This window comes from Lampetra planeri, chromosome 3 (genome assembly GCF_965212315.1).
Source record: "Lampetra planeri chromosome 3, kcLamPlan1.2.h2, whole genome shotgun sequence".
Taxonomy (NCBI): domain Eukaryota; kingdom Metazoa; phylum Chordata; class Hyperoartia; order Petromyzontiformes; family Petromyzontidae; genus Lampetra; species Lampetra planeri.
Window position 1 is genome coordinate 19,127,727 of NC_136109.1, and position 27,249 is coordinate 19,154,975.

Here is a 27,249-nt window from a genome sequence, read left to right on the forward strand (position 1 = left end):
AACCCCTGTTAACGTTCCACTGCTTGAGGAAAGTCTCCCCACACGTTTTCGTTTGGGGAGATGTTTGACCATACAGGTATTTCATAAAACTGGTCAGTGCGGGTTAGTGAACAGGGGGGGGGGGGGGGCAGCACTGGTTCCAATATCACTCGCTGCTATTAGGCGCCACGGTGGCGAGATATTATTCTCCCTCGCCCGGTATGCAGGAGGTCGTGGGTTCAATTCCGACCCTGACTCGTGGTTGTGTGGAATTTTCTCCGGGTCCTCCGGTTTTTCCCTCCACATGTAGAAAATGCGTTTAGTGTATTTGGCTGATATACATTTCTACATTGACTGCAGGAATTCATATTCTTGGGTCTTTCGGTAAAGTCACGTAGATAGGTTCAAAGAAAATAACATAAGACTATGACGTTTCGATCGAAAACGTCATAGTCGAGAATATACATTTCTACGTGATTCGCCACTTTGTTGAGTAATCATTTGTGGCCAGGTTGTGTCTGAAAAAGAGTTATACAGCTCAGTGGACCTTATGTGGCACATTAGGAATGGATCACTCTTTTAATTATGTCCTTGTGCTGCAAGGGAGTAAAGTGTGATTCTGTGAAGGTCCTGATGTGCTGTGCAGTGCATCAATGCATGTGTGTACAGCAGCATGTGATGACTGAGTCGGGCCTGTAGGTGGCTGGCAGGGTTAATGAATAACCGCACGTGTAAACCAGCCACATGGTTAATGGCGTCTCGGAAGAATTGCTGCGTGACACACGTGCTGTTGCATTTTACAGAGTGACGGTGCTGTTCTTCACAAGATTAATATTAACCACAATAAATAAATGTGCTTGCCCTCGATTTGGAGCACCTGCCCACGTCCTTCATTTCGAGTGTGCAACACTTACCTGGTAAAATAAAACATAGTTTTAGTTTAGTGATGGTTTAACGATGGCCCTGAATCGAACTCAGATCGCCGGGTTCATAGTGAAGTACGCCAACCACTATGCCACCACTTCCAACCCAACAACACTGAATGAGTTTGTACAGTATTTATATTTGTGCACGTGTATCAGTTTGTAGATGCATTTGTGTTTTACTAAGAATTCTCAATCAAAATTGAGATACCCTATATGTCCTGGCTTCCTAGCTTGTTGAATTGTTTGTTTTGGTCATTTCATTTAAGTTGTAGCGTCAATTTGTTTACCTGTTTAACTGTTTGATTGTTATTTAGTTGTAGTCTGATTATGTCTCTATATTTCCTGTATTGTAATTTACCTGTGGTAGTAGTTGTTTTGTGTGGTTTGTGTGGTTGTGGTTGCCAGGTGACAGTCTGTGTCTGGTGTGCTTTGCTGTCGTTTAGTAGTTGTAATTTAGATGTGTAGTTTCAATGTATGTCTTTATCCATGTATTTACTCGTTTCATTGTTGCTGTTGTGGTTTGGTTGGCGTTTGTCACAGTTGTTGTGGCTTTCCAGGTGAAGTAAATTTGAGGATGAAGCAGACCCCAAGCTGTGAGTTTAGTGTTTGTAACAATTTGGTGTTTGTAGCTTGATTGTTGTTGTGGATGTGGTTGCTCAGCTGATGGAGTTTGTGGAAGACTCAGATTCCATCATGTGATGTTTTCGTTGTAGTTTAGTGCTTTTCATTGTGGTTATGCAGGTGACTGGAGTTTAACAATGACTCAGGCTTTGTGCTTGTGAGTCGTTTTGCTGTAAATGAGTGGTCATTGTGATTACGCAGGTGACGGAGTTTGAGGATGGTTCAGGCTCCGTGCTCCGGATTCAGCCACTGAGAACCCCTCGCGACGAGGGGGAGTACGAGTGTACAGCCTCCAACGGGGTCGGAGTGGCAACAGCCTCTGCCACACTCACCGTCTACAGAGGTGACACACATGCCACTTGTCGACCTACAAAGACACGTTAAACGCGTCATGAAGCGCCTTCAAAGTAGTCTCATTCTCATGCATACATTGTTGCCAAAAATCACGTAGCTCATGGCATCAGTCGTGGAAGTCTTAAGCTGAGATTTCTTTAAGCTGCCTCTTCACGTTTGCTTTCATGTCCTTCTTAAAAATGAGTTCCTATCAAAACTCATTACATTCTCTGTGTGGGCGCCTTGTAAGATGGGGAGCGTTACGGAGGAGAGCTTTTTCACTTTAGCACAACAATTTCACGTTGTGTCATTGTTCTTTCTCCAGTATAAATCAGAAGGTGCCAAACTCACACTGACAGGGCCTGCTCACGTGATTGTCCTGTTATACCACGTGACTACATGCACACAAGGTGTTGGAGGAGATGGAGATGAAAAAAAAATCTTAAGCGCAATTTCTATCATTCCTTCAATTGCAACAAATTAATTACACTCACTTTTTTACTGAACCTCTTACATATACATACATACACACCTCACATTTACAGAGGTGAAAACACACATACACCTATCGATACTAGGCTTGCAATGATGCCCCACTCCCGCAGTTTGGCAAATTGTCATGATTTTGGGGTCATCATTCCATACAAGAATCAGTTTTGTCAATATCTTCTGTCTCAATTGTTGTATCATTCACTCTATTAGCCTAAATGTAAGAATTTTTTATTTCAATGGAGCTTAAGTTGCACGATTCGTAAATAATTAATTCTTACACACATGATGCTATGCATATTTGGTGACCAGAAGAACTGATTTATTGTTTCATGCATAATAGACAAATGCAAATGCATTGCTTAGATACACACACATGCCATGATGGGAATCTCTATCTGCGGTAAAAAAAAAGATATATGTTAAATAGCCCAGGAGCTAGAGTACATCCCTGTTGCACCCCAAGGTTACCAGGAATGCCTTTGACTCCCAGCCAAGTAGTTTTACAGGACTTGTGCACAATCATAGGGCACCAAACTCTAGCCTCTTGTTGGTATCAGAAGCCTTAACTAGATCAATACAACAGAGGTGTAGGTCATGTTAAAATTGCCTACACCTTTGCAGTAGCAAATTGACAGAGAATAGTGTGTCTCTGCAGAACTGCCGCTGCCTAAAACCACACTGGAGTTTTGTAAGCTTCTCAGTGTGCCTGGGAAGACAATCTTTAATAATCCTTACATATCTCTTTTCTGGGATGTTAACAAGGGAGATCCCTCAGTGGTTTTAACAGTCAGTGCTGTTCCCCTTTTAAAAAGGGGGAGACCACCAGGACATTCTTCCAGAAATGTTCGCGTTGTGCAGAAATGTTCACGTTGTGCAAGAAGTTGTTATGATGTTGTGTAAGGCAGCCTACACACAATTGTCATCCTCCCTCAGCGATGCGCATGGAAGGTCATCCCTGCCTGGCAGTTTACACACCTCTACAGCAGATGACACATCATTAAGCCATTTACAGGGGCTCTCTACTTCATATAACCTGTGAAACCATAGAAGGGGCCAGCTCCCCACCCTCGCACCATGATGTTGGGGCCGAGGGATTTCCCCTTTCCCCTCATCACGTTTATTCATTTTAAGTATGGTAATGAGGATAGTTGCTGCAAATAACTGTTTTGATCAAATTGAGTGGTTTGTGATCCTGGGCGACTGACACTGTTCCCATTTCAGCAACCCCCCGCAACCACCGCTTATCATGGCAGCGCTAAATGGCTTTGCGAATCTCCAAAAGGACGATGCAATAAGCCGCCTCATTCTTGGACGTGAGATATGGTAGATTGTGAAAATGAGCCTGTTGCGTTCTGTCGCCAAGCTGAAATACTTTATCAGCCATGGTTTCTGGGGGGCGGGGGTCTGGACTAGGCACCCAGTGCTGCCATAGCAGCTGCACGAACCAGATTCCTGAACCTCACTCATTTCCCCTCAGCATCAGGTGGAACACAAGATACCAGTTGCAGGTGATGATCACATTTTCACAATTATCAACAGCTGATACTGGCCTATTGTAAATTGAATGGAATCTTAGAATGGAAGGCGCATCTTACAGACAATCCGATGGGCAATGGCTAGATTAGCTCACATTCGCTGTTCCACCCTGCAGATGTTGATTTGACCTGACATGTACCCAAGGTGTTGTGTCAATGCGCCTATGAAAGAACGGTGTTTCTGGAGGCTCCCCGAGGGGGGTTCCAGTCACCTGGCTCCACCAAACAGGGTTTTCCCAGTGAACGTCGTTCATGCCTGCCCCCTCGAGACCTCCATCACATTCTCTGATCCTCTGGTAATTAATTGTAAGGTGGAGGGTTTGCTAGCCCCTTCAACCAGACTAGAACCCTCATTTGCAACTGTATATATGGATGTGTGTGTGCGATGAGGATAATCAGCTGACCAATTTGTAGTTTGGCAAAGCAAGAATCTCCTGTAAAAAAACATTGTTAATCAGTGAGTGTCTTGTAAGTGTCCATATGAAAGAATAATAGGTGTCTATTTGGTGTGTCAACATTTTAACACCTGTGCTTATTGCCAGGAAGGGTAATGCCTATTCTATTTTCATCATTGTGAGCACCTATGAAGGCTGGCATGGCACACTAGGGAGTGGGTCACCAACACCGCACCCTTTGTCTCCTCAGTGCTGATGTTTACACACCACACCAGGTACTCCTTTAAGGCTGAGTTAACATCGGGGAGGCCCAGTACAAGTTCAGATATTCGTCACTGTTGGTCATGAGTGGGAATTGAACTCGGGTAACTGGGTTCACAGCGCAATGTGCTACCCACTGCACTATTTCTCCCCCCTCACACACACATTTATATTTCAATACCGTACTTAAACATTTCTAGTGAGTCCAACTGAGTCGCAGACGTTCTTCTCCAGAGACAACACATTTATTACACAACACGTATATACAGAGGAGTAGCTGCCCCTTTACCAGATGCAGCCTCGGGTGGTGACCACCCAGTTAACTACACCACCATACAGGAGTTAGGGCTACGACGGACCGGACCCGCACTCGGGTCCCGGGCCATTTGTTGGTGCCTCTTCAGATGTAGAACGTGGAGCTGCCAGCTTGTAGAACGTAGCAACCCCAGTCCCTCCCAGGGACCCACCTTATATCCTCCCAGGTCGGGGCCGGCTCCGCCCTTGGCCCCGCCCACCTTCGAGAGCGTTCCAGCTCTCTCTTGATCTCTCTCTCGAGAACTCTCCCCGGACACGTGATCACCCCCTAGCCCCCCCACCTGGGGCCCTCTCTGTGGACACTCCAGGTCACGTGTCTACGGGGTCAACCAGAGTGCCATGGCCCGGGGCAACCCTGTCCCTGGGCTGACACTCTCCCGCTCCCCCTTGTGGGAGCCCGCACTGTACGCCATGCGTGGTGCCCTCGCTATCCCAGCGCTCACCAAGCACCGCTCGGGCTGGTACTACACCCACCTACGGGGTGTACGTGATGACGGTGCATCGCACGCCGTGCTCTGCTAGAGCCGGGATCACTTGAACACACACGATGCTGTCCGCGATGTGAGTACATCGCACGCCATGGCCCTCTAGGGCCGGCACCATACAGTGACATCCCCAATGTCACTACACATTCATAAAATCGCCAAAGGTAGACTGAGGCTAAACTATAATAAAACAAACAGATATTTATTTCTACAAATGTTACATGTCATGTAGTAAGATTGAACTGATCTTTGCATAACTTTATAAATGATGCATTGCCACCAATAAAAGTAAATTGAATTGTATCTTCGTTGATTCACATTAGAGCAGTTTCACATCAAACTTTCTGTATTTTCCTCCTGGTGGTTATTGTAACGAGTGTTTCTTGGGCATTTGGCTGTGGATAATTACGATCTTGGAGACACTGAGCAAGCTCCACAGAAATACTGGGTTCAAGCCCTCGGGCTGGACGCCTCTCTCTTTCTCAGATGGTTCATCCTGGCTTTGTCAAACGTTGAACGAGAACATATGAGGTCTTGGGTTCGACCCTTGTGACTAGGTGTCTCTAAAAGGGTTCATAATGGCCATGTCAGGCATTTAGGCAACACCTCCAAAGCAGAGGTCGCAAACGGGTTTTGATTCCTTACCCGTATCCGGCCGCACCAGGGTCGCAAATGGGTACCCGTACCCTACCCGAAATGAGTGACAAACGGTTACTCACCAGTGACTCACGGCCTACCCGTACCCGTACCCGTACCCGGCCGCACCAGGGTCGCAAACGGCTACCCGTACCCGTACCCGGCCGGGTAGCCGGATATCGGGTAGGGTACGGGTATCGGGTACCCGGTTGCGACCTCTGCTCCAAAGACCGTGGACTTGAGCTCAATGGTTGGGTATCTCTCGTCTTCTCTCATTGGGTTGATACTGGTCGTGTCACAAATATTTGGCTCAAGTCATCAGGCCGGGTGTCTCTCTTACTCTTGCTCCTGCTCTCTCTCCACACATTCTTTTAGACAATAAATGCTGCTGCACTTCATTAAAACATCTGTTAAACTGCACAGACAATTTTACTCATGGATTGACATCCAATTTGAATCCAATCAACTTATTACCCATGACTGCATTTTAACCTTAGGGGTCTGTGTGAGGTTGCGCTTGTCTGCATTTTCTTTTACTTTTATTAATTTAAATTAAAAAATTTTACCTACGTGACTTTACCGAAAAAACCTAAGAATATGTGAGCGTGAGTTTGCATGTGTATGTATGTTGTTCGATCACCCGTAAATGTGACTGGCTCCTGCTGAGAAGGAGGGATTGACACAATCAACCTCTTCCCCCCCATCTCCTGTAGCTATCGTGTCACCTGAGCCCATTTATAAAGCCACTTATTTGGCACGTCGATTGCGGGTGTGTGGAGCCAGAATCCAGAAACATAGGACATCCCGGCCGGAAAGGGATATACGGAAACGTCCCAGGAGGGAATCAGCGAGACTCAGGGCTCAAACCAGGATCTGAGTGGCACTGTTTCAGTGTCTTTGACAGCCATTATGAGCCCTTTTTGAGGACCACACACAGACACCCAACTCCAGGGCTTGAACCCATGGCTTTGGTTGAACTGACTGAGTGTCTAATACGGCCATTGTGAACCCCCAGAGAGAGAGAGAGAAACCTCGACCCAGTGCTGAATCATTGTGTGTAATGATCATAAACCCCTTAACAAAGAGATATCCATTCAGACCCACTACTCAAACCCATGATCTCAAGTGCTGTTTAAGTCTCCGACAACCGTTATGACATTAATAAAATCAAAAGAAGCAGTCTCATGGCTTGAACCTCGAAGGAGTTAGTCATTGTGTCCGACTTGGCCATTTTGAGGCAACAATTGCTCTGATAAAATATAATTTGCCGAAGAATATGTGAAATTGCTGCAATTTGAATCAATTAACTCTTAACATTTAAATGTGCGTCAAGGTTTGAATCCTCGACCTTCGATGGGTTAGCTTCGTGTCTAATACATGATTGTTATGAATCAACTGAGATCGACACCAGTCACAAGTCTAATCATTATTAGACTTTAGGATTATAAATGTTATACTATTTGTTATTATACGCTGTACCATTGACCGTCGTGTCAATGGGTGAGTCGTGGGGGGAAAACTTGCAGTGGAGCAAAGAATCCATTCCCTGCGGAGAATACAATGCCAGTGAGTGGAACGCGGTCTGAAAGTCACCGTAAACGTGAACACAATCAGTTAAGATCCGAAATGGTTTATTACGTCCTTCCAATGATTGCTAAGCCAGAATTATATATTAAGGATTATCATCCTCATACTGCCTTAATCGGGATTAACAATGTGGACTTTGAATACTGACAATATCCGCCCAGTGTACATTAATCTGTCACCAGCGGTGGGGGTCTAATCATCGCTCCCAGGGGTATCCGTCTTGGCGGCAGGCGAGCAAGTCATGGCACCAACTGTCCAACCCCTAGATCTGCTTAGCCTCAAATCAATATTAAAAAAAACATGCAGAAGCTATCGTCTCCCCTTGTAAATGAAGCTGCCCTGTGCTTTTGTGAGAGCCCAAGGAATCCTAGCCTCTTTGGCATGAGGCGTGGGGGTGGTGGGGGTGGTGGGGGTAATGTGAGATTTTATTTGGAGACGTTATGGGCATCTTGTCCCCTCCTCTACCCTCCCTCCTCCTTTCCTCTCCTGCCCCCCATTTCTCCTTGATACAAGGATCCTTTTTCTCTCGTAACGAGGGCTCGGGTTGGAGGTGAGAGAGTGCCGTTTTGTAGGGGGTGGGGATAAGGTGGAATTTGCTGTGAACACTTTGCTTTCTTCTGTTTCTCTCAGCCTTCATACTCTACACATTAAAACAATTGCTACAGAAGGTGTGTACAGGATTAACTGCACGTGTGGTAAATGTTATGTTGGGCAAACAGGACGGATGATCAGCACGAGACTAAAATAACATCAGAGAAATATTAAATTCTCCCAAATACAACTGTTAGTAGCAGAACGCGTGCCAACAAGGACACTCAATTGATTTAGATAATGTTTGAAGTTCTGTGCAAAACTAGCTACTACTGGCCAAGACTAATTAGAGAATCTATCGAAATGTAAAGAAATAAAAATAACTTTAACCGTTCGGATAGCTACCGCCTTAGTGCTGCGTGGAAGCGAATCATCAAATAATACATTATTTAAATGCATGCCTACAAAGGGCAGCGTACTTCAATAGGGATTACCGTTGGTAGGGCTATTTTAATACACACAATAGACAGGAAGGACAAGTTCAGAGGGCTCGCATAATGCACATGCATAATGTACGTTAACTCAGTAATTAAACACCCCCCCCTCCCACTTTGGCCCAGAAGCGTGGTCACCACATCTACGCCTCTATATAAGGAACGAAATAGACGTCTCCACAAATCTGGCTGTCGCCTGATGAAGCTAATTGTAATTACTGGCGAAACGTCGTACTCAGATCATAAATGTTGTGGCTTGGCTCTCCAACACACCGGTGGTGCTGTACTAGTATACTCCACTATACACTACACTATACACTACTATACACAATACACTACACACTACACTATTATACATTACACTATACACAACATTACACCAGTGTGCTGTACTAGTGACGAATTGGCACGTTCTGTTTACGCGACAACCCTTACTAGTTGGCTGTGTCGGGTGGTGGCGGGTTTTAACGACACATTTTTATATTTACGCGATCTAACCCAAAAAACCTCTATTATGGATAATTTTGGTTAATTTAGGAATTGTAGCCTCGCTACATATATTCAGGAGTTTTATTGTATAGGTTACACCTTATAACAACCCACTGTTGTTTGTGCACTGTAATTAATGTGAATTGTTTTCATGGTAACTACATGTATGGATTATACATGTATTGTGTTTGGATGGAATTTTTTAAATGGAATGCTTGTCCAATCTTCTGCTTCCTTAATACGAAAAAAATATACATTGTAAAGAGCATGTATATTGTTATTCTGGTTTGGGAACAGGGTACGAGTTTTTGAAAAGATGTGCAGTTTTGTTTAATTTCTATCCACCGAATTGATTTTACGAACAAGTTTTTTGTTCAATAAACGGTACTTAAGTCAACACGAAAGCTCTCGCGCAAAAGGCACGAAGCCATCAACATCAAGGCAAACATTGACGGTAAGCAGAAAAAGTTGAGTTTACATTTTAAATTGTATATAGATTACACGATAGAGATTACGCAATGGCGCTGCTGCTGCCTCCATCGTGGGGATGTGAGATGAGTGTCTCCCCGCTGTCGCCGCGAGCGGGGAGACACTCTCTGCCAAAACGAGTGTGGTGGAACGGTTCTTATATCCATTGCCGGTCCTGATGTGGAACATCCACATTTCTTTAGTCGGGGGGGGGGGGTGAGTCTCTTCTGTAGGATGACTACCGCTGATTTTCCACGCAATTGCACACACCAGTAAAAACAGGTACCCTCTACATTTTTTACCTGGGCGCTGCGTCCGCTAAAATCAGGGAGAAAAAAATCCTGAGTGAACGCAATCATTGTTATCGATGAAATGGCAATGCCTCCATTGATAAGTCTGTGCCAAAATCGGCCTGTCTTTCTCCGTGTTACTCAAGAGTCAGACTATCTTTCTCGATCTCCATCTGTGTGTGTCTTTCTCTTTCCATCTCTCAATGTTTCTATTCATGTCCCTCTTCTATTTTCATGGACTTCCTGTGTCTCTGCCATTCTCAGTGTCTTTCTCTCTGTGTCTGTATTTCATGGTTGTGGGGAGCGGTAGTGTAGCGGTTAGCGCGCTGCACTACGAACCTGGCGACCCGGGTTCGATTCCCGCTCACGGCAAACACCAGTGACGACTATCTAAACCGGTCCCGGGCCTCCCCTAGGTCGATTCAGCCTCAAATGAGTATCCGGTGCGGTGTGTAAACATTGCCACTAGGGAGACAAAGGCGGTCGGGCGTGGTGCTGGCCACCCCACCCCCTCGTATACCGTTCTGGCCTTCATAGGTGCTCGCTAACAGCACTTGCCCCTACAGTCTATTAAGGCTGTACGGGGGATCTTTGTCTTTGTATTTCATGGTGACTTTGTGCCTCTTGTAGCGTGCTCCACCCATCCCACTTTTGCTGCTTGCAATTCTCACTTCTGCCGGTCTGCCATCCCTAACATGTTCTTGTTTCGTTGCCTCTGGGATTGCACTGTTATTCGCCTTCCAGTTGTGAGTTGTCAGCTTCTCACACAATCAAACCTGGATGGCCCTAGGTGTTTTAAGGTGCCTAAGCATGAGGGCTACATGATTGTAAGTGTGCACCTTTGTCTCCCCACTGCTGATTTTCTCACACTCCACCACATGTTAGTTGTGGCTGGGAATCGAACTTATGGCACTGCATTTGTATCACAGTGCAATGATAAACCACTCACATAACCGACGCGCACACACATCAACACAACAACAACAACCGCCATTCGCCACTAAGTGGCGGTGACTTCACGACGCTTGTGCCAGGCCATGTGCACCTTGAGGCCATCAACACAGGCACACACACACACACCTACACACACTCACATCCATTAAGGTACCCCTCCCATTACGCAACCCCCCTTCAGAGACTTCCTTAAAAATCCACCAGCCACACGCTAAAATAACCACACCACTCTGCGTGTGTTCAGACTGATGTATTTTCATCCCCATGGCTCCAATCTTGCTATAGGAGGGAGGGGGTTGAACCATTTTGTGTTTTTTTTGTGTTTTATTGTCGCTGTTCTTTATCCTAGGTCTTGGTCCAACACCAATTACACTGCAGACTCAGTCTCGCCACAAGCATTTTTTTTTATGTTATTCTCCGTTTCCCCCCTACCCCGCAGACGATTCATTCCGTTAAGGGACAGCATCCCAATTTTATTGAGGAGGCTTCGAAGGGGGTCCCTTATTTCGTTCTCTGTACGTTCATATGCGTGCACGTGTCTTTGTATACATGCAGTAGTGTAGTGGTTAGTGGGGTGAGCTAAGAACCCAGCGACCTGAGTTCAATTCTTTCTCACGGCCAACATCGGTAACGATTATTTGAACCAGTCCTGGGCTTCCCCAGGTCGACTCGGCCTCAAATGGGTACCTGGTGCGGTGACTAAACATCATCACTGGGGTGACAAAGGTGGCCAGGCGTGGTGCTGGCCACCCACTCTCTCTTTTGCCGTGCCGGCTTTCATAGGTGCTCGCTAATAGCACTTCTCCCAGCAGTCTGTTATGTCTATACGGGGTATATTTGTCTTTATTTGGTATGCATGTTCGTTCCTTTGCACTCTTGTGTGTATGTGTTCAAGAGTGTGGCTATGTGTGCATGTATGCGTGGGTGCAATATGTGTGTCTGTGTGCATCTGTGTGTGAGTACGCATTTGTGTGTTTGTGCATTTCTGTATCTGTGTGCTCGTGTGTGTGTCTGCCTATATGAGTGCATGTGCATTTATCCTCGATTGTGTATCTCCGTGTGTGCATGTGTGTGCATCTTCCTGTACGTGTCCCTGTGTGTGTGAGTACAGTTGCGTTTGTTGATTGTGAAGTAAAATTCATTAATTATTGCTTATTACTCGGCGAGTCAGACAGACTCTCTCAGGATATGTATGGCTAGACACCCAGGTAAAGGCACGCTCAGACACTGAGTATGGAGGATTGTTGTCTCTGGCTTACAGAGGCAAAGGCACTCATCGGATTATTGTGAATACACGATGTAACACAATTTTTGTTCCTGAGTAGTAAGTGTTATTTCCTAATTGCTTATGCCTCAAAAGTACAGAAAATGGCTATTATTCCCCACAAACTTTTATTTTGTGACCAGGACAGTGATATTTTTAAATTTACCTATTTTCAATAAGAAAACGGGCAAATTGGTGTCTTTTCGTTCACATAAAGTTAGAAAAAACCAAAATAAACTAACATGTATTTATACTAAAGTAATAAAAAATGCTTTCACGAATCAGCCCACAAATGTAGTCTCCCATCATGTTCTCTTTATACTGTCCTTGGTAGTGGTGTTCAAAGTCCAGTATATCCTGGTGGAAGCGCTCACCTTGCCCCTCCGAGTACGCTACCATGTTCTCGTTTAATTTATCACGATGAGCATCAAGGATATGGACTTTGAGGGACATCCTACAGCCCATTGCGCCGTAGTTCTTCACCAGAGTCTCAACCAGCTCCACTTAGTTTTCGACGTTGTGATTGCCCAGGAAGCCACGAACCACTGTAACAAAGCTGTTCCAAGCCTATTTCTCCTTACTAGTGAGCTTCTTGAGAAATTCATTGCACTCCAGGCTCTACTTTATCTGTGGTCCGAAGAAGACACCGGCTTTGACCTTTGCCTCAGACAGCTTAGGGAAGAAGTCTTGAATGTACTTGAAGGCTACATCATGGGACCTCCTTTGCCAGTGTAGTGACATAGAACGGTCACTACTGTGTCGGCCTGTACGAAGGCTGGGGGCCCCAAGGGGGTGCCTGGGGGGTCACGTGGTGGAAGGATCCGGACCTTCCCAGAGGTGGGGGAAGTGAGGCGTGTCCTGGGAAGGGAGGCGTGGCCTGAAGAGAGCCAGCCACGCCGGGGCGGAGCCAGCCACGCCAAAGCAGATATAAGCGTGGTGTGAACGCAGAGCGAGGCTGTTGTACTGGACTCCAAAGTGAAGACATCATCGGTCGTCAAGTCCCGAGTCGTCGTCCTGGGCCAGGCAGGCCGTTGCCTGCCTGGTCCAGTCTGTGTCGTGTTCCAGAGTGTTAGTGAGTTGAGGAAGGTGGTCACCACCTCATGTACAGTGTTATATTACTTACCGTTTAATAAATAGTGTTGCCTCCAAGCTGCGTGTGTGTGCACCTAATTCGAACCCACTACATTTGGTGTCAGAAGGTGGAAAAATAAATTTTGCTAGGTGTTATCCTAGAGAAGTAAAATGGGCACACGAAAAACAAATATAAAACTCATCTGGATGTCTTCGTACGACGGGGACGGTGTGACGACTATCCTTCGGACAGCCCCGGGGATGGCAGCCCCGGTGAGAGAGAGAGATGGCGCTGCACGCGGAGCGGCGGGACTGGCATCGCACCGCTGCTTCGCCGCCATCGGGAACGGAGCAACGGAGCCGCGGGGAGAGGACACCATCGTCGCTGCGGGGGAGAGGACACCATCGTCGCTGCGGGGGCTGGCGGGGGAGGCCCGGGCATGCGGGCCACGCGGTGGGCCCGCCATTTCGGCGGTTGGTCGGGGCGCGGTTCCCGCCAAAGCGCCGCTCCCGCCATTTCGGCGGCTGGTCGGGGCACGGTTCCCGCCAAAACGCCGCTCCCGCCATTTCGGCGGCGGGTCGGGGCGCTGTTCCCGCCAAAACGCCGCTCCTGCTGCCGAAATGCCGCTCCCGCCGACATCAACGCCTGCGGAGGGGGAGTTCCACACGTTCGGGTGGCGCCCCCGTCTTCTGCTCGAGCGCGAGAGGGTGGATGGGTTCGCAAGAGCAGGCCATATTCACCATGCAAGATTCTTCGGGCCGTCCCAGTGCTCCACCTTGCCGCCCTCCGCTATTCACAGTTTGCCAGGCGAGTCGTGACATGACAAGCACCCGTCCCCAAGAAAAATAATAATAACTTCACCCATCTTGCGTGTGCCGGGTTGCGATCGCGGGTGTTTTTTTTTACTCGCTGGTTTGCGGAGCGTGTTCGTCCGGTTGTGTGCGTGATAAATTGGCGCGGCTTCCATGCGGGTGTCTGCTTGTAACAAGTGTTGTTGTTAATTACGACGTCGAGATCGGTATCTTCTGGGTGTAGTTAATGATTAATTCGTGGTTGGGTGTCCCGAGCTCTGTTGATATCCTGTAGGTTGCCGTGTTAATGACTCGTGTTGTTACATCGTTTTGTTGCGAAATCGCCATTGTTATTGTGTATACTGTATGGAGTTTCGCTCGTGATTGTCACGTGTAACTGTAAGAAACTTTGATCGTCATTGTTGCCAAGGTACAGACCGTATGGAGCTTTGCTTGGAATTGTTAACAGTGTATGGACTGTTGGGTACTTGCTTGTGATTATTTACTATGTACGGATTGTCTGGAGTATTGATTGTGTGTGTTGCCATGTGGGGACTGGATGGAGCATTGCGCCAAATGATTGACTGTACGAATTTCATATACTGCATATACTGTATTAATCAATTTGGCGATTCTTGGGGTTTGTGTATAGTTTTTTTGCTCTCAAAATTCGAATGCCCTGAGTCCCATGGTTAATGTTGAAGGGGTTTTTGAAATGACAGGTTCGGTGTGTTTCAACCTCACTGGTTGGCTCCTGTCCGTTGTTGCACAGATGATGTCTTTTGTGCAGGAATGCCCCTTGTGTTCTACATCAATCGGGGGTGCGTTTCCGTTAATTGCTGTCAAATTGCGTTGCTCTCTCCACTCGGTTGGTACAGCTGCATGCTGCAATGCGAGTCTCGGAGATGATGTGTACGGATATGGGATGTGAGGTGTATTGTTGTGACCATTGAATATTCGGGATCGTCACAAATTGTGCGTACCTGTTCGGCATTGGACCAGTTCTGTGGGGGATCATAATTCAAATTGTATGTGTTGTGATGGTGTTAAATTGCGATGGTGACATGCTGCCAGGGATTTGGAATTGTGGTGCTGGCTGTCACTTATCTTGGGGCGCAGATCCTGACCAGGATGGCCCAGTGAGAGTTGCGTGCCTAACACGAACATTGTGGTCCCGTCATGCTGTGTCTGACGGCTTGACCTGACAGCCCGGAGATCGAGACACTCCGTGGTTTGTCTAGCCTAGTGGGCTGTGCGCTCACATGGCTCAGAGAGTATGGTCCCGTCATGTTGTGTCTGACGGCTTGACCTGACAGCCCGGAGATCGAGACACTCCGTGGTTTGTCTAGCCTAGTGGGCTGTGCGCTCACATGGCTCAGAGAGTTTGGTCCCGTCATGCTGTGTCTGACAGCTTGACCTGACAGCCCGGAGATCGAGACACTCCGTGGCTTGTCTAGCCTAGTGGGCTGTGCGCTCACATGGCTCAGAGAGTGTGGTCCCATCATGCTGTGTCTGATGGCTTGACCTGACGGCCCGGAGAGTGAGACACTCCGAGGTGCGTTGAAACAGTGGGCTGGAGATTCGTAAGGTTCAGGTGGAGTTGTCCTGTTACGTTGGGACTGTATCCCTCAGTTTTTAGGGTGCATGTTGTGCAGTGAGTGAACGATGGGTCGTCTCAGCTCGGTCGGTACAGCTATATGCTGCGATGCGAGTCCTGGAGAGAGACTGGGTCGTCTCAGCTCGGTCGGTACAGCTATATGCTGCGATGCGAGTCTTGGAGAGAGACTGGGTCGTCTCAGCTCGGTCGGTACAGCTATATGCTGCGATGCGAGTCTTGGAGAGAGACTGGGTCTCAGCTCGGTCGGAACAGCTATATGCTGCGATGCGAGTCTTGGAGAGAGACTGGGTTAAAATCCCCCTGATATGGCCGTCGCGTGCTACTGGTTGTGACGCCGCGTCGGAAAGGCGGTGGGGTGGTAACATGGAAATTCCCCCCCCGATATGGCCGACGCGTGCTACTGGTTGTGACGCCGCGTCGGAAAGGCGGGGGGGTGCTAACGGGTGACTGTCATGTCCGAAGAGCGGAGGCGAGTGTTCGTTGAGTGATGCCTCAGGAGGGTTTGGTTCTCGTCACAGGAGGCAGTATCTACCTGGCACCTTGGAGTCGCCGGTTATGCCGACCGGCTATGGACTGGGAGGGGAGTGGAGCATGCGTCAGCTACTCCTGCTCCTCCTGTTCTGACTCCTGGGGGGAGGGGCCGTGCCCTTTGGGCCGCTTCTGGTTCCCCAGGCCCGGCCACATGGACTCGTTGAAGGCTGGCTGCTCTACATGCCTCTCAGACTCTTTGCTCATTGCCTATGCCGTCGTTCCAATGGCCACACTCACATGTCGGTGCATGAGTGGTTCTCACGGGGAGGCTGTGCTGGAGCGTAAGTGGGTTAGCCAGTTTTCATGTATATTTGTTGTTAATTCCCCGTTTTCTATGCGGTTCCCTTTTACCCTCGTCGATTCTGTATATATTACGTGATTGTATTTCTTATCGGTCGCCGGTCATTTATTGATGTTGCTGGTTCGGAGGCACACCTTTTCGATGTTTCACAGTTGTGTTACAGCCGGGGACGGCTGTGTGTTTATACAGGGGGGGGTGATGTAGTGACATAGAACGGTCACTACTGTGTCGGCCTGTACGAAGGCTGGGGGCCCCAAGGGGGTGCCTGGGGGGTCACGTGGTGGAGGGATCCGGACCTTCCCAAAGGTGGGGGAAGTGAGGCGTGTCCTGGGAAGGGAGGCGTGGCCTGAAGAGAGCCAGCCACGCCGGGGCGGAGCCAGCCACGCCAAAGCATATATAAGCGTGGTGTGAACGCAGAGCGAGGCTGTTGTACTGGACTCCAAAGTGAAGACATCATCGGTCGTCAAGTCCCGAGTCGTCGTCCTGGGCCAGGCAGGCCGTTGCCTGCCTGGTCCAGTCTGTGTCGTGTTCCAGAGTGTTAGTGAGTTGAGGAAGGTGGTCACCACCTCATGTACAGTGTTATATTACTTACCGTTTAATAAATAGTGTTGCCTCCAAGCTGCGTGTGTGTGCACCTAATTCGAACCCACTACACCAGTACCAAAATATGAGAATAGGGTTTCCCCTTTTTTCTGGCAAAACACCAAACTGAAACCTTTTACAAGGAATCATGTCTGCATTAACCACAATACGTGTGGTCAGAATGCAAACAAAAAACATGATAATATATGCATTATCTTTGAAACTGAAGGCCTTTTGGCATCCTCTGGTCTAACACCTTTTGAGACTATGCTCCAAAGAAAGCTTTCTCTGGTGTGGACTAATCAGTTTCAAAGAATCATATATTATGCTGTCCGCGACGTAGGAACATCGCACGCCACGGCCCTCCCGGGCCGGCACCATACAGTGACATCGGGGATGTCACTACAACTGTATTCATTCATGCTGTTGGCATTTCGATGATTTACCATGATTTAGGGCTGGAGTATGTTTCCAAAATCTATTTCTTGTCTTGATTTTACCACTTGGTATTTTTTGTTGGGGGTTTGGGGGATGTTCCAGTGAGGAAGAGCTGAGTTTTATTTTACTCCACTCTCAATGTAAAAAACGTTGCGTAATCTGACTACCTCTATGAATTACAGTGTCTCAAGTGAGGCACTGCTCATCTCTACTCCCGGTCCCAGCTAGTGGTGTAGTTTCATAGGACAACCACGATGGGTTTCCTACAAAGTGTTATTTGATTTATAAATCAAAAAAGTATGATTGACCACGTCTCTCTCTTGAAAGTAATTTAAACTCGCAAACCTCTGACTCTTGTGATACCTGGACTTATTCAGCCAGGATGATTATGCTCGCAAATGGAGCTGTGGCTCATTGCTAGCAAACTGTGGTATCAACCTGCTAACCCAAGTTGGATTCCTGGACGAGGCTAGCATCATTGGCGAGTTCACCGATCGTGGCCACCACTCCCCCCTCTCTTCCTTCACTAACCCTCCCCCCCCTCTTCCTTCACTAACCCTCCCCCCCTCTTCCTTCACTAACCCTCCCCCCCCTCTTCCTTCACTAACCCTCCCCCCCCTCTTCCTTCACTAACCCTCCCCCCCCTCTTCCTTCACTAACCCTCCCCCCCCTCTCCCTTCACTAACCCTCTTCCTTCACTAACCCCCCCCCCCTCTTCCTTCACTAACCCTCCCCCAACCCGCACTGGGCCAGCTTGGTGAAGTAGAGCTTGGGGAGGCGGATTGCCGAAGGGCTCGTGAATTATACTACGCTTACGTTACGTGCATCAAATTGTGCGTGTGAGAATCAATTATGATTAATAAATTAATGTAAATTAGGTTGATTTAATCTCTCAATTACCAGCACTGTGCTGTGACTTAAGTATTTGCTGCATGATCTATACACATCGGCTGCTGCTGTCACATTAACCCAAGTTGCTGACACAGTGGTTTCTCTCTTAATTTCAGAATCCTTTGCAGCTCCTAAAAATGAAAGTTATCGTATTAAGTAATCAACTGGCAAATGCAAAGTAATGGTAATCTGAATGCACACAATAAGTGATGTATCGCGCTGGATGTCGATATGGACTCGCAATCAGAAGGTCATGATTTAAATCCCAATCAAGGATTCACTTAGCCCATTATCATCATCATTATACACTTAATGAGGCATCGATTTATCAATTAAAATCGATACCTCGTTAATAATACATGCATTCAATTGTGCATGCGAGTGTTGATTCTTTACAATGTTTGCAAATTAGAAACTTATGTTACATTTATGCTAAATTAGCAGACAATTGACCAAACGAGACAGAGAAAATGGGGAATTGTACAGAGACATGAGAAACTTGACCATTTATTGTAACAGTTAATGGACTCACCAAAGGGGGATGTCAATTGATCCTTATGGCCGAGGCAATTAAATATTTTATATACATTTTATACATTGTAAAGAATCAACGTGACTTTACCGACGTGACTTTACCGAAAGAAGCAAAGAGTATGGATTTCTGCAGTCACGAAAGCTTAAAATCAAGATTAAATATTTTATTTCTGGGACAATAATTTTTCCAGGGGTGTACTTAACTCTGCGACAGGGGTACGAATCAATCCTGAAATCAGCGCCGCTCCGCGATGTCGAAATGCAGCGAGGACGATTGCGCTGAAACCCTGAATGCTCACATATGCACCATAGTGCATCGTGTACAGCTCGTCGAGATGAGTCGATTGCCGCATCGCCGACCATCAACAGACTTAAAATTAATGCATCACAGACATTATGCGAGAGCCGGGGTACTATGGTACCCCGGGGTACCGCCATAAGGTTCAATTGTTACTTGCCTAATCATCATCATCATGACTGGTTGATCAAATGAGCAGCAGCATTAAGTAAAATCATCAGTGGCTGTTGTACTGTCAATAGACTGATCCCTCGCCATGGGAATGAGGAATTTCTACTCCTGGCTTAGGATCTAATTTGCAGTTACACATTACTACACAGCACAGAATTCACGCACGTACAAGTAGGCACACACCTGCATGTAGTTTATATATACAGAGTGGCTCAAAAGTCAGGGCACAGAGGGTTATTTTCTTTATTTTAACACTGGCTTGAACCATTTTTATTGTATTTTCTTTAATTTAATCCTTTATCTATTATCATTACAAGCCTACACACCAACCTCTCCATTCGTTCCCCCCCCCCTCTCTCACCAGTGCTGTGAGACCTTGTAAGAGGTGCTTACTCATTTTGTGACCTTGGGATGGTCCCACCATGGGATAGGTTTCAGGCAGAAAGAGATATAGTGGCTGACAGTGATGTCTGTGAATGAGTGAGTGAGTGCGTTTCTATGGCTGTGTGTGTGGGCATATAGTTGTGTTTGTGTATGAGCGTGTTTAAATGGCTGTGTGTTTATGAGTGTGTGTCGTGCAGTGTATTCGTGTATATAGTGTGTGTGGCAATTAGTGTTTGAGTTTGTATGGGTATGTGTGTGTATATGCCCAGTCACCGCATGCCTAAATAGCTTTTGTTCGGCCGGATCGAGGGGGCTAAACGGGCGCGGCACGGGCTAGAGAAGAGATGGAGTGATGTGGTACAGGAGGACTTGGAGCTGAGTGGACTTGCCGATGACTGGTACCAGCGGTGTCAAGATCGGCCTCAGTGGAGGAGGCTCGTGAAGGACGCTACTGGGCAGTTGGAGGCAGTCGCCCTCCAACAACAACGGAGGGCGGAGGAGCGACGCTCACAACAACGAACGGAGCGCCGGGTGGCTAAAGCACAGCAAGTTGGTACAGTAGGGGGCAAAGGTGGTGCATCAGCCAGTCATCTCGGTCATCTCGGTCAGTCGACCCGTGGCACCTGCTGGGTCTGCCCCGTGACCTCCTGCCAGCGGGCGTTCAACACTTCACGTGGCCTCAAGGTGCACTTGGCCTGGCACAAGCGTCGTGGTGACGTCACCGCCACTTAGTGGCGAATGGCGGTTGTTGTTGTTGGCAGAGTGCGTGTGTTGTGGGGTTAGGGTATATGAGTGCGTGTATATTAATTTGAGTGTATGGGTGTGTGGGTATTGAAGTAAGTTTGTTTCATTCAGTAAAGTTATTCTATTGTTGGCTTGGGATTATATGTGTATGAGGGTGTGTGTATTTTATCTGTGGGGAGCGGTAGTGTGGGGGTTAGCGCGCTTCGCTACGAACTTGGCGACCCGGGTTTGATTCCCACTCACGGCCAACACCAGTGACAACACCAGTTATCTAGTTCCGGTTTAGCAGCAGAAGTCTCACTCAGAATCAGCCGAGCAGCATCTTTTCATTGGCTGTGTAACGCTGTGTGGAAGCTACCTGATCTATCGCTGCATACAATGCTCCAGGTCTTCTAGGCCACAGTTATGGCCTCCCTTCTATATGCTTGCGAAACCTGGACCCGTCTCAATGAATGCTTGTGGTCATAGCCACCCACTCCCTCATGTGCCGTGCCGGCCTTCATAGGTGTTCGTCAACAGCACTCGCTGCAAGTCAGTTACAGGCTATATGGGGGATCTTTGTCTATTGGTGCTGGTTGTTACGTCACTGCCACTTAGTGGCAAATGTTGGTTGTTGGTGCTCTCACAAAGTTATCAAGACACTTCATGTTCAATATTACTTTTATAGACAAAAATAATATAAATTCATCTCATGAAATGTATATTTTGACTTGAACTAAACACGATCAAACAACAAGATTATCACACTCTCAATTACCTCTAACTGTATACAAAATAATCATGAGCGTTGTTGTGGAGAATATAAGTAACAATATAAATTAGCAAACAATACGCCTCGTTCATGTATGGTATCTGCTGATGAACTGCATTTTGCATTCGCCAGCATCGGTTCAAGCAAGCCTGGGTTTGCTGATGAGACACTGAATGTGAAAACCAGTCCAGACTTTGCTTGTATTGAACCATCGTCGGTAAAATTATGCACTCCCAGAAGGCCTCGTGGATGATGGGATGTGTCAATAATACTTGAAAATTGTATTCTGAAAGGACAGAAATGAAGGAGGTTATTGTCTGCTTATTGATGTTGCCACACAGTCCAGTACAGCACGCACTGGCCCTGAGCTCCAACTCGTCTTCACCTCTGCTGCCCCCTTTGTTCTCCACGTGAATAAGGTCACACCTCCACCGCCATTAACTTCAGTGTATACGTGCTGTCTGCTAATTTTCCCACAGTAATTACACATCCCTTTAACACCTGCTTCCCCCCTTAATCTGTCAAACATCAGGGTTCCAGCCACACACAGCAGGCAGTTTAATTAACAATTGTTCTATGTTATCGGGTCAAGGGGGGAGTAGAGCACGTTTACTGATTTGTGTGCATTTGAGGTGTTTATAGTAAAACATGGGTGTGGATTGTGGGTTGATGCGTATTTGATATGCTAAGGCAGTGGTTCTCATTTGTTTGAACCGAGTGCCCCCTTGCCTGACCCAACATGGTTCTGAGAAATAAATGTATGAATAATGAACATCAATTTTTAACCAGTTGTCCATTTTGCGAGGGCTCATAACTAGCTTGTAACTGCAAGCGAATAAAAAAAACCCAACAAATGCTCTGCATTCATAACGTCATTTGTTCGCTGCTCGCTGTTTACTCTTGGAAACCACTTTTTTTACAACAATGAGCTTAGAAAGGTATTTTATATCGTTCTAGGTTACCATGTGGATTAACATTTTTTCTTTATTTTATATTGGCAGATACATACATGATTATTCAGCAATTACTCTCTTGTATGATATAATTTCACACGTTTATATATCATCTCACGTATCCCCTTAGGACATTGCCACGTACCCCCAGGGGTCAATGTACCCCTCGGTTGAGAACCACTGTGCTAAGGGGTAGTAAGATGTTGGTGATTATTGTGCAGTGGTTTTGAGTGTGCAGGAAACTGTGGTGTTTGAGTATGGTGGACACGGAGTTGAGAGTACTGGGTTCTTACCCTGTTCGAGGACAGGGGGAGAACCCAGGTTTGAGGTGGTGTCTCATCACATATATATATTACTAGTTGTGGTTCTGGTGATATGTTTGGTGGCATTGGTGTTTTTCTACCCAATTATATTCCATTTGGGCTATCGGCTTCAGGTTGTGATTTGTTTTTTTCCATTTATAACCTCTGTAATATCACAAAATGTCAGATAAGGACCCCTGGACATCATAAAAATTCAGTACTCCTGAAGTCCATTCAATAGCCTCTTGCTCATACTAGGGATACAACACCCATTATATGCCCTACAATTAATGCCTGCATGTAAATGAAAACAAAATCCCAAGTCCTCAGAACTGGGTTTAGTTTGTGCAGTCACCAGTGACCTGGCTGATGCCATCAACTTGCTGCACTTAAGAATCCAGTTTAATTATGGGTGGCTGATACCCAGTTTCAAACTCATTGTGTCTGATCCAGTGTCTGACATGGCCATTATCTACTCTCTGAGCCACTTCTGCTCTAGATTTGGGCATAGTGGCACACATTATACACAATTGTTAAACTCCTAAAACCTACTGGGCTGTGAGATGGTCAGGAAATATAGTCTAGGAAGTGTGTTTATGAACTTGTCTGTGCAGACATTTAGCCACAAATTCTACAATGTGCCTAGTGTACTCTGGTTCCCTACCACACAAAACAAAACACTCCTTAAGAGTATGTATGCAACGTACATAGCCAACCATGCGAATCGGAGGTAAAATTATCCAATGGCGGAGCCAGGATTTTCAGAAAGGGGGGGGCAACCCCTCCAGCAATGAAAAATGATAGAGGAGTTGTTAGTTAGTAAGGACTTGTCCCTTGCTTTTTGTTCGACGTGTGTGCGGCGATGGCGCAGCCATCGATCGAGGGTCGAATTCGAACCGCGTTGTGTAATCGGCATCGCGCTCGCTGAAGGTGAATGCCTTGAGGGAAGTCGTGGACTGTATTCGCAACTGTGCACAATTCTGTGAGTCACTTATAACTGCTTTGCCGTTACTTATTGCCAATTATGGACTCAGACTATTGTCCTATCATGTCAGAGTCCCTGGCATGTAATAATATGCTACACAGTGGCACTGGGGGTCGCAAAATCCCGATTTATTACTAATAAACCCCAATGATCCGATCGAAATTAGGGATTTTGGGGGGGCACGTGCTACCCCCCCCCCCCCCCGCAGGCTCCGCCAGTGAATTTCAGTGCACAACCCTTCTGTAAAACAGTCTTGAGACTCAGCGAGGCCTGTACGGATACATTACTATATTATTATTATGATGCATCGTTGACTCCCAACTCTGCTGCTTCTGCTACTACTGCTGATTCTGGTGCTTCTGCTGATGCAACTGCTGTTGCTGCTTTATCCACAGAGGACCAACTACCGATGGGCTTTCCTGTAATTGACAATGGCCCTGTGCTGCGTGTGGTGGAGCGTACCCGCCTGGCCACCATGCTGTGTGTTGTGAGCGGCACACCAGACCCGGAGATCACGTGGTACAAGGATTTGCTGCCCGTCGACACCGGCTATAACCAAGGCCGCATCAAGCAGCTTCGCTCAGGTGAGGCTTATCCTGGGTTCACGCCTATGCCCAGGTGGTACTCTCTTTGCCTGTGATGGTCTTGTGGAGTGGTGGCATAATGATTTGCGCATTGGGCTGTGCACCTTTCGACCTTAGTTCGATTCCCAGCCACAATTCACATCAGTGGCAAATATCTGATCTTGTCCTGGGTGTAATCTAGTGCAAGTTCAATTGCAAGTTTCTTTTGTTAAATCAGGTGAGAACTCAAGAGACCATGAACGTCTCATTTGAAAAAGTGACCTGGAGCATTAGTCTGCCAGAAGGCTGCAATGATTGATATGTACACTGTGAAGCTCGGTCAACTTGGCCTTAAACGAGTACCTAGTCCAGTGAGTGAACATCAGCACTGGGCTAACAAAGGCGGCTTGGTGTGGTGCTGCTTACAGCACCCCTTGTGTGCCGTGCCGGTCCTAATAGATGTTTGCGAACAATACTTTCCCCAGCAGCCTGTGGCGATATGGGAATCTGTGTCTTTGTAAATAAGTTATATGTGATGAGTTTGCCCAATAGCAGGCAGCTGTAAATGAGAAGCTACTATGAACATGCATAAATCAGACAGTGAGCCAGCATCTGAGGACATGGGTTGGATACCTGTAAATGTCGTACTCGAATTGTAAATATGGGTCTACTCTCCAACAAACTGGTGTGCTAAAGTAGTAACTAATTTGGCACGTTTTGTGTATGTGATAAACCTTACTAATGGCTGTGTCGAGTGGTGGTGGGTTTAACGACACATTTATATTTAACTGATCTAACCCAAGAAAATATGCATCAGGGATACCTGAGTATAGTGGCACGCTCTCTCGCAGAGTTCACAATGACGTTCTTGGATACACTGAGGAAACAACACTTCTGATGTCACATGTATAAGCCGTGGGGTATGGTATCTGGAATTCATAATGACCATGCCAGTTTCATAATAGCCATGTCAGAGGCACTGCGTGAGTTGAGTTTGAGCCCTGGGGTTGGGTGTCACTCTCGTAGATTCATAAATGGGTATCAGCTACCAATGCTGAGAACCTGTGTGTGAACCATTTTGCTTGGCACCTCTCTATTACAACGGGCTGAATAAAACTACTTTGCCAGACATACTGAGCCAGCAACCTCAGGTCCTCAGTTCAAGTGCTGGGTCTGGGTGTCTCATTCTCTCTGAGGGTTCATACTTGGCTGTAACGGAGTTCTTGTGTGTTGAAACTGTGCGTTTTACCACATGTCAAGTGTAACCTAATGTGTGTCCTGTTTGGTTCTTGCCTATTTCTCCTCCACACTGTTTGGCCGGGCCCTCAGAGTCTTTTGGTGAGTTAATTTTACACACACACACAAACATACACACTTGCACAAATTCACACGTGCATGTATAGACACCCACAGGCACAGACACACCTCAAACACACATGCAAACACAGCTATGCACGTACACACATGCACACGAGACCACTTCAAATCTTGGTGGACCCTTCCCAAGTGAGCCAGGGAACAGCCCTAATTGCACCCCTCACCTCCCATATATGACCTCTAACCCTGTCCCTATTGCCCTTCCACACAGGGCCTACTCTTATCGATCCTTCAACTACACACACATTGACATGAACCCTGTTCAAACTATAGCACCTTGCACGTGGGCCTTACCCTTATCCATAATCCCACCACTAACCCTACCCCTATCCCCTACACATAGTACCTATCCCTAGCTTTACCACTCTGCACACGGACCCTACACCCACCCATAAACCTACCTCCCATATCCAACGGCCTTACCCGTAACCCTCTACTATTGTGCCCTACTCTTACCTCCACACATAATTTCCACTGCTACCCATGCCATCATCCTTACAGAACCTACTCCTACCTAGAACCCTACCACCCTCTTCACCTTTCATCTTTTATCCCCCTCCACTTGAGTCCTCCCCCTACCCACTCTACCCCTACTACACTTAACCATACCCATAACTCTACTAGCACCCCTGCCCCCATCCTCAACCCATAATACTATGCCTACTCCACATAAGTTGCCTCCTTTTATGGGAAAAGTGTACAGGGGAATTGGTACGTTACTCATTGTGAACCAATCACAGTATAGGTGTTCCTCGACAACGGTGTTTAGAGAAATAAACTATATAAATGTTTACCCATTCTAATGTTTTAGTTCTTGTTTATTTTCTCATCCTTATTTTTATGACGCCATGTATCTCGTAAGGGTGCTTTACTAAATATCAGATTTGACTGGAATTGATAAATAATGAAAGCAATTATGGAAATGTCCAAGCCACATGCACAGCGTATCACCTGCTCATTGGAGTGTGTGGTGGTGCTCAAAGTCTACATTTCTATAGCAGGGACCAGTCTGTCCATCGCGCAAGCAGTGTTGACTTCCCACAGAGTGAGACTACTAGTCATGCCATTACCTTAGGGGGTTGATGGTGCTGATGACGATTATGGACTGAATCTAAAATGGAAATTGAGTATGAAAAACAATTTGACTTTCAAAGTTACCAACGTGTACCAGAGTTAATTAATTAATTGTATTATAATTGATCTTAAACAATTTATGATGAAATCTATTTAATGTAAATATATGTGTGTTTTTTTTATTACATAAAAGAAAAGTTTTAATCACCTATTCCTGTGCCGTGGCTTGGGTTGTGGTGTAGCCCCGACACATGAAAAATGCAAGTAACGACGACTGGATGAGTGGTTGAGACTGATCACTTCAAAGGGCACACATTCAGCATTAAATAGTGATGAGGGGAGGTTCTTGTTTGAAGTGCAGCTTTAGCAGTCTGTACAATCACAAGGGATTTAAACTCTGTGTGTACACGCATGTGCACGTGTGCATGCGTGTATTTTTAAAATACGAGTATGCTTTTGCACGTTTATAATGTAATAATGTAGTGTATTTGTCCAGGAAAATATCAGTCTCTTTACTCTTTCTCGTGTGTGTGACTACATACCTTTTAATGAGTGTTTTGCGTGTCAAAGGAAATGTAATCCCCAGAGAAAATGCAGACGCATACCGGGGGATAACACCCAAAGGTCTGCATAGATGGATTCACGAACCTACTTGCTTTACTACCATCTACTGCCCAACTTGTAGTTCAGCACATATGGGAACTTCAGAAATCTACACGATGCACCATCCCTTGCCTCCAAAGTGCTATGATAGAATATCCAGAAATACATTGCATTAGCAGGATTGGGTGTGATTAATTACTTAGACCACTTTAAGGAGTAGAGGGGTCAACT

At 46.6% G+C, this 27,249-nt stretch overlaps 1 protein-coding gene across 1 annotated transcript in view; it reads left to right on the forward strand.

The window, feature by feature from the left end:
• LOC144739806 (receptor-type tyrosine-protein phosphatase S-like) overlaps positions 1 to 27,249 on the forward strand; it is a 210,430-nt gene that overhangs the window by 98,835 nt on the left and 84,346 nt on the right. Inside the window, exons 4-6 of the mRNA XM_078622715.1 lie at positions 1,728 to 1,869; positions 23,797 to 23,985; positions 25,294 to 25,302. Coding sequence (XP_078478841.1) covers positions 1,728 to 1,869; positions 23,797 to 23,985; positions 25,294 to 25,302 — 340 coding nt within the window. The remainder of the gene's footprint in view (positions 1 to 1,727; positions 1,870 to 23,796; positions 23,986 to 25,293; positions 25,303 to 27,249) is intronic.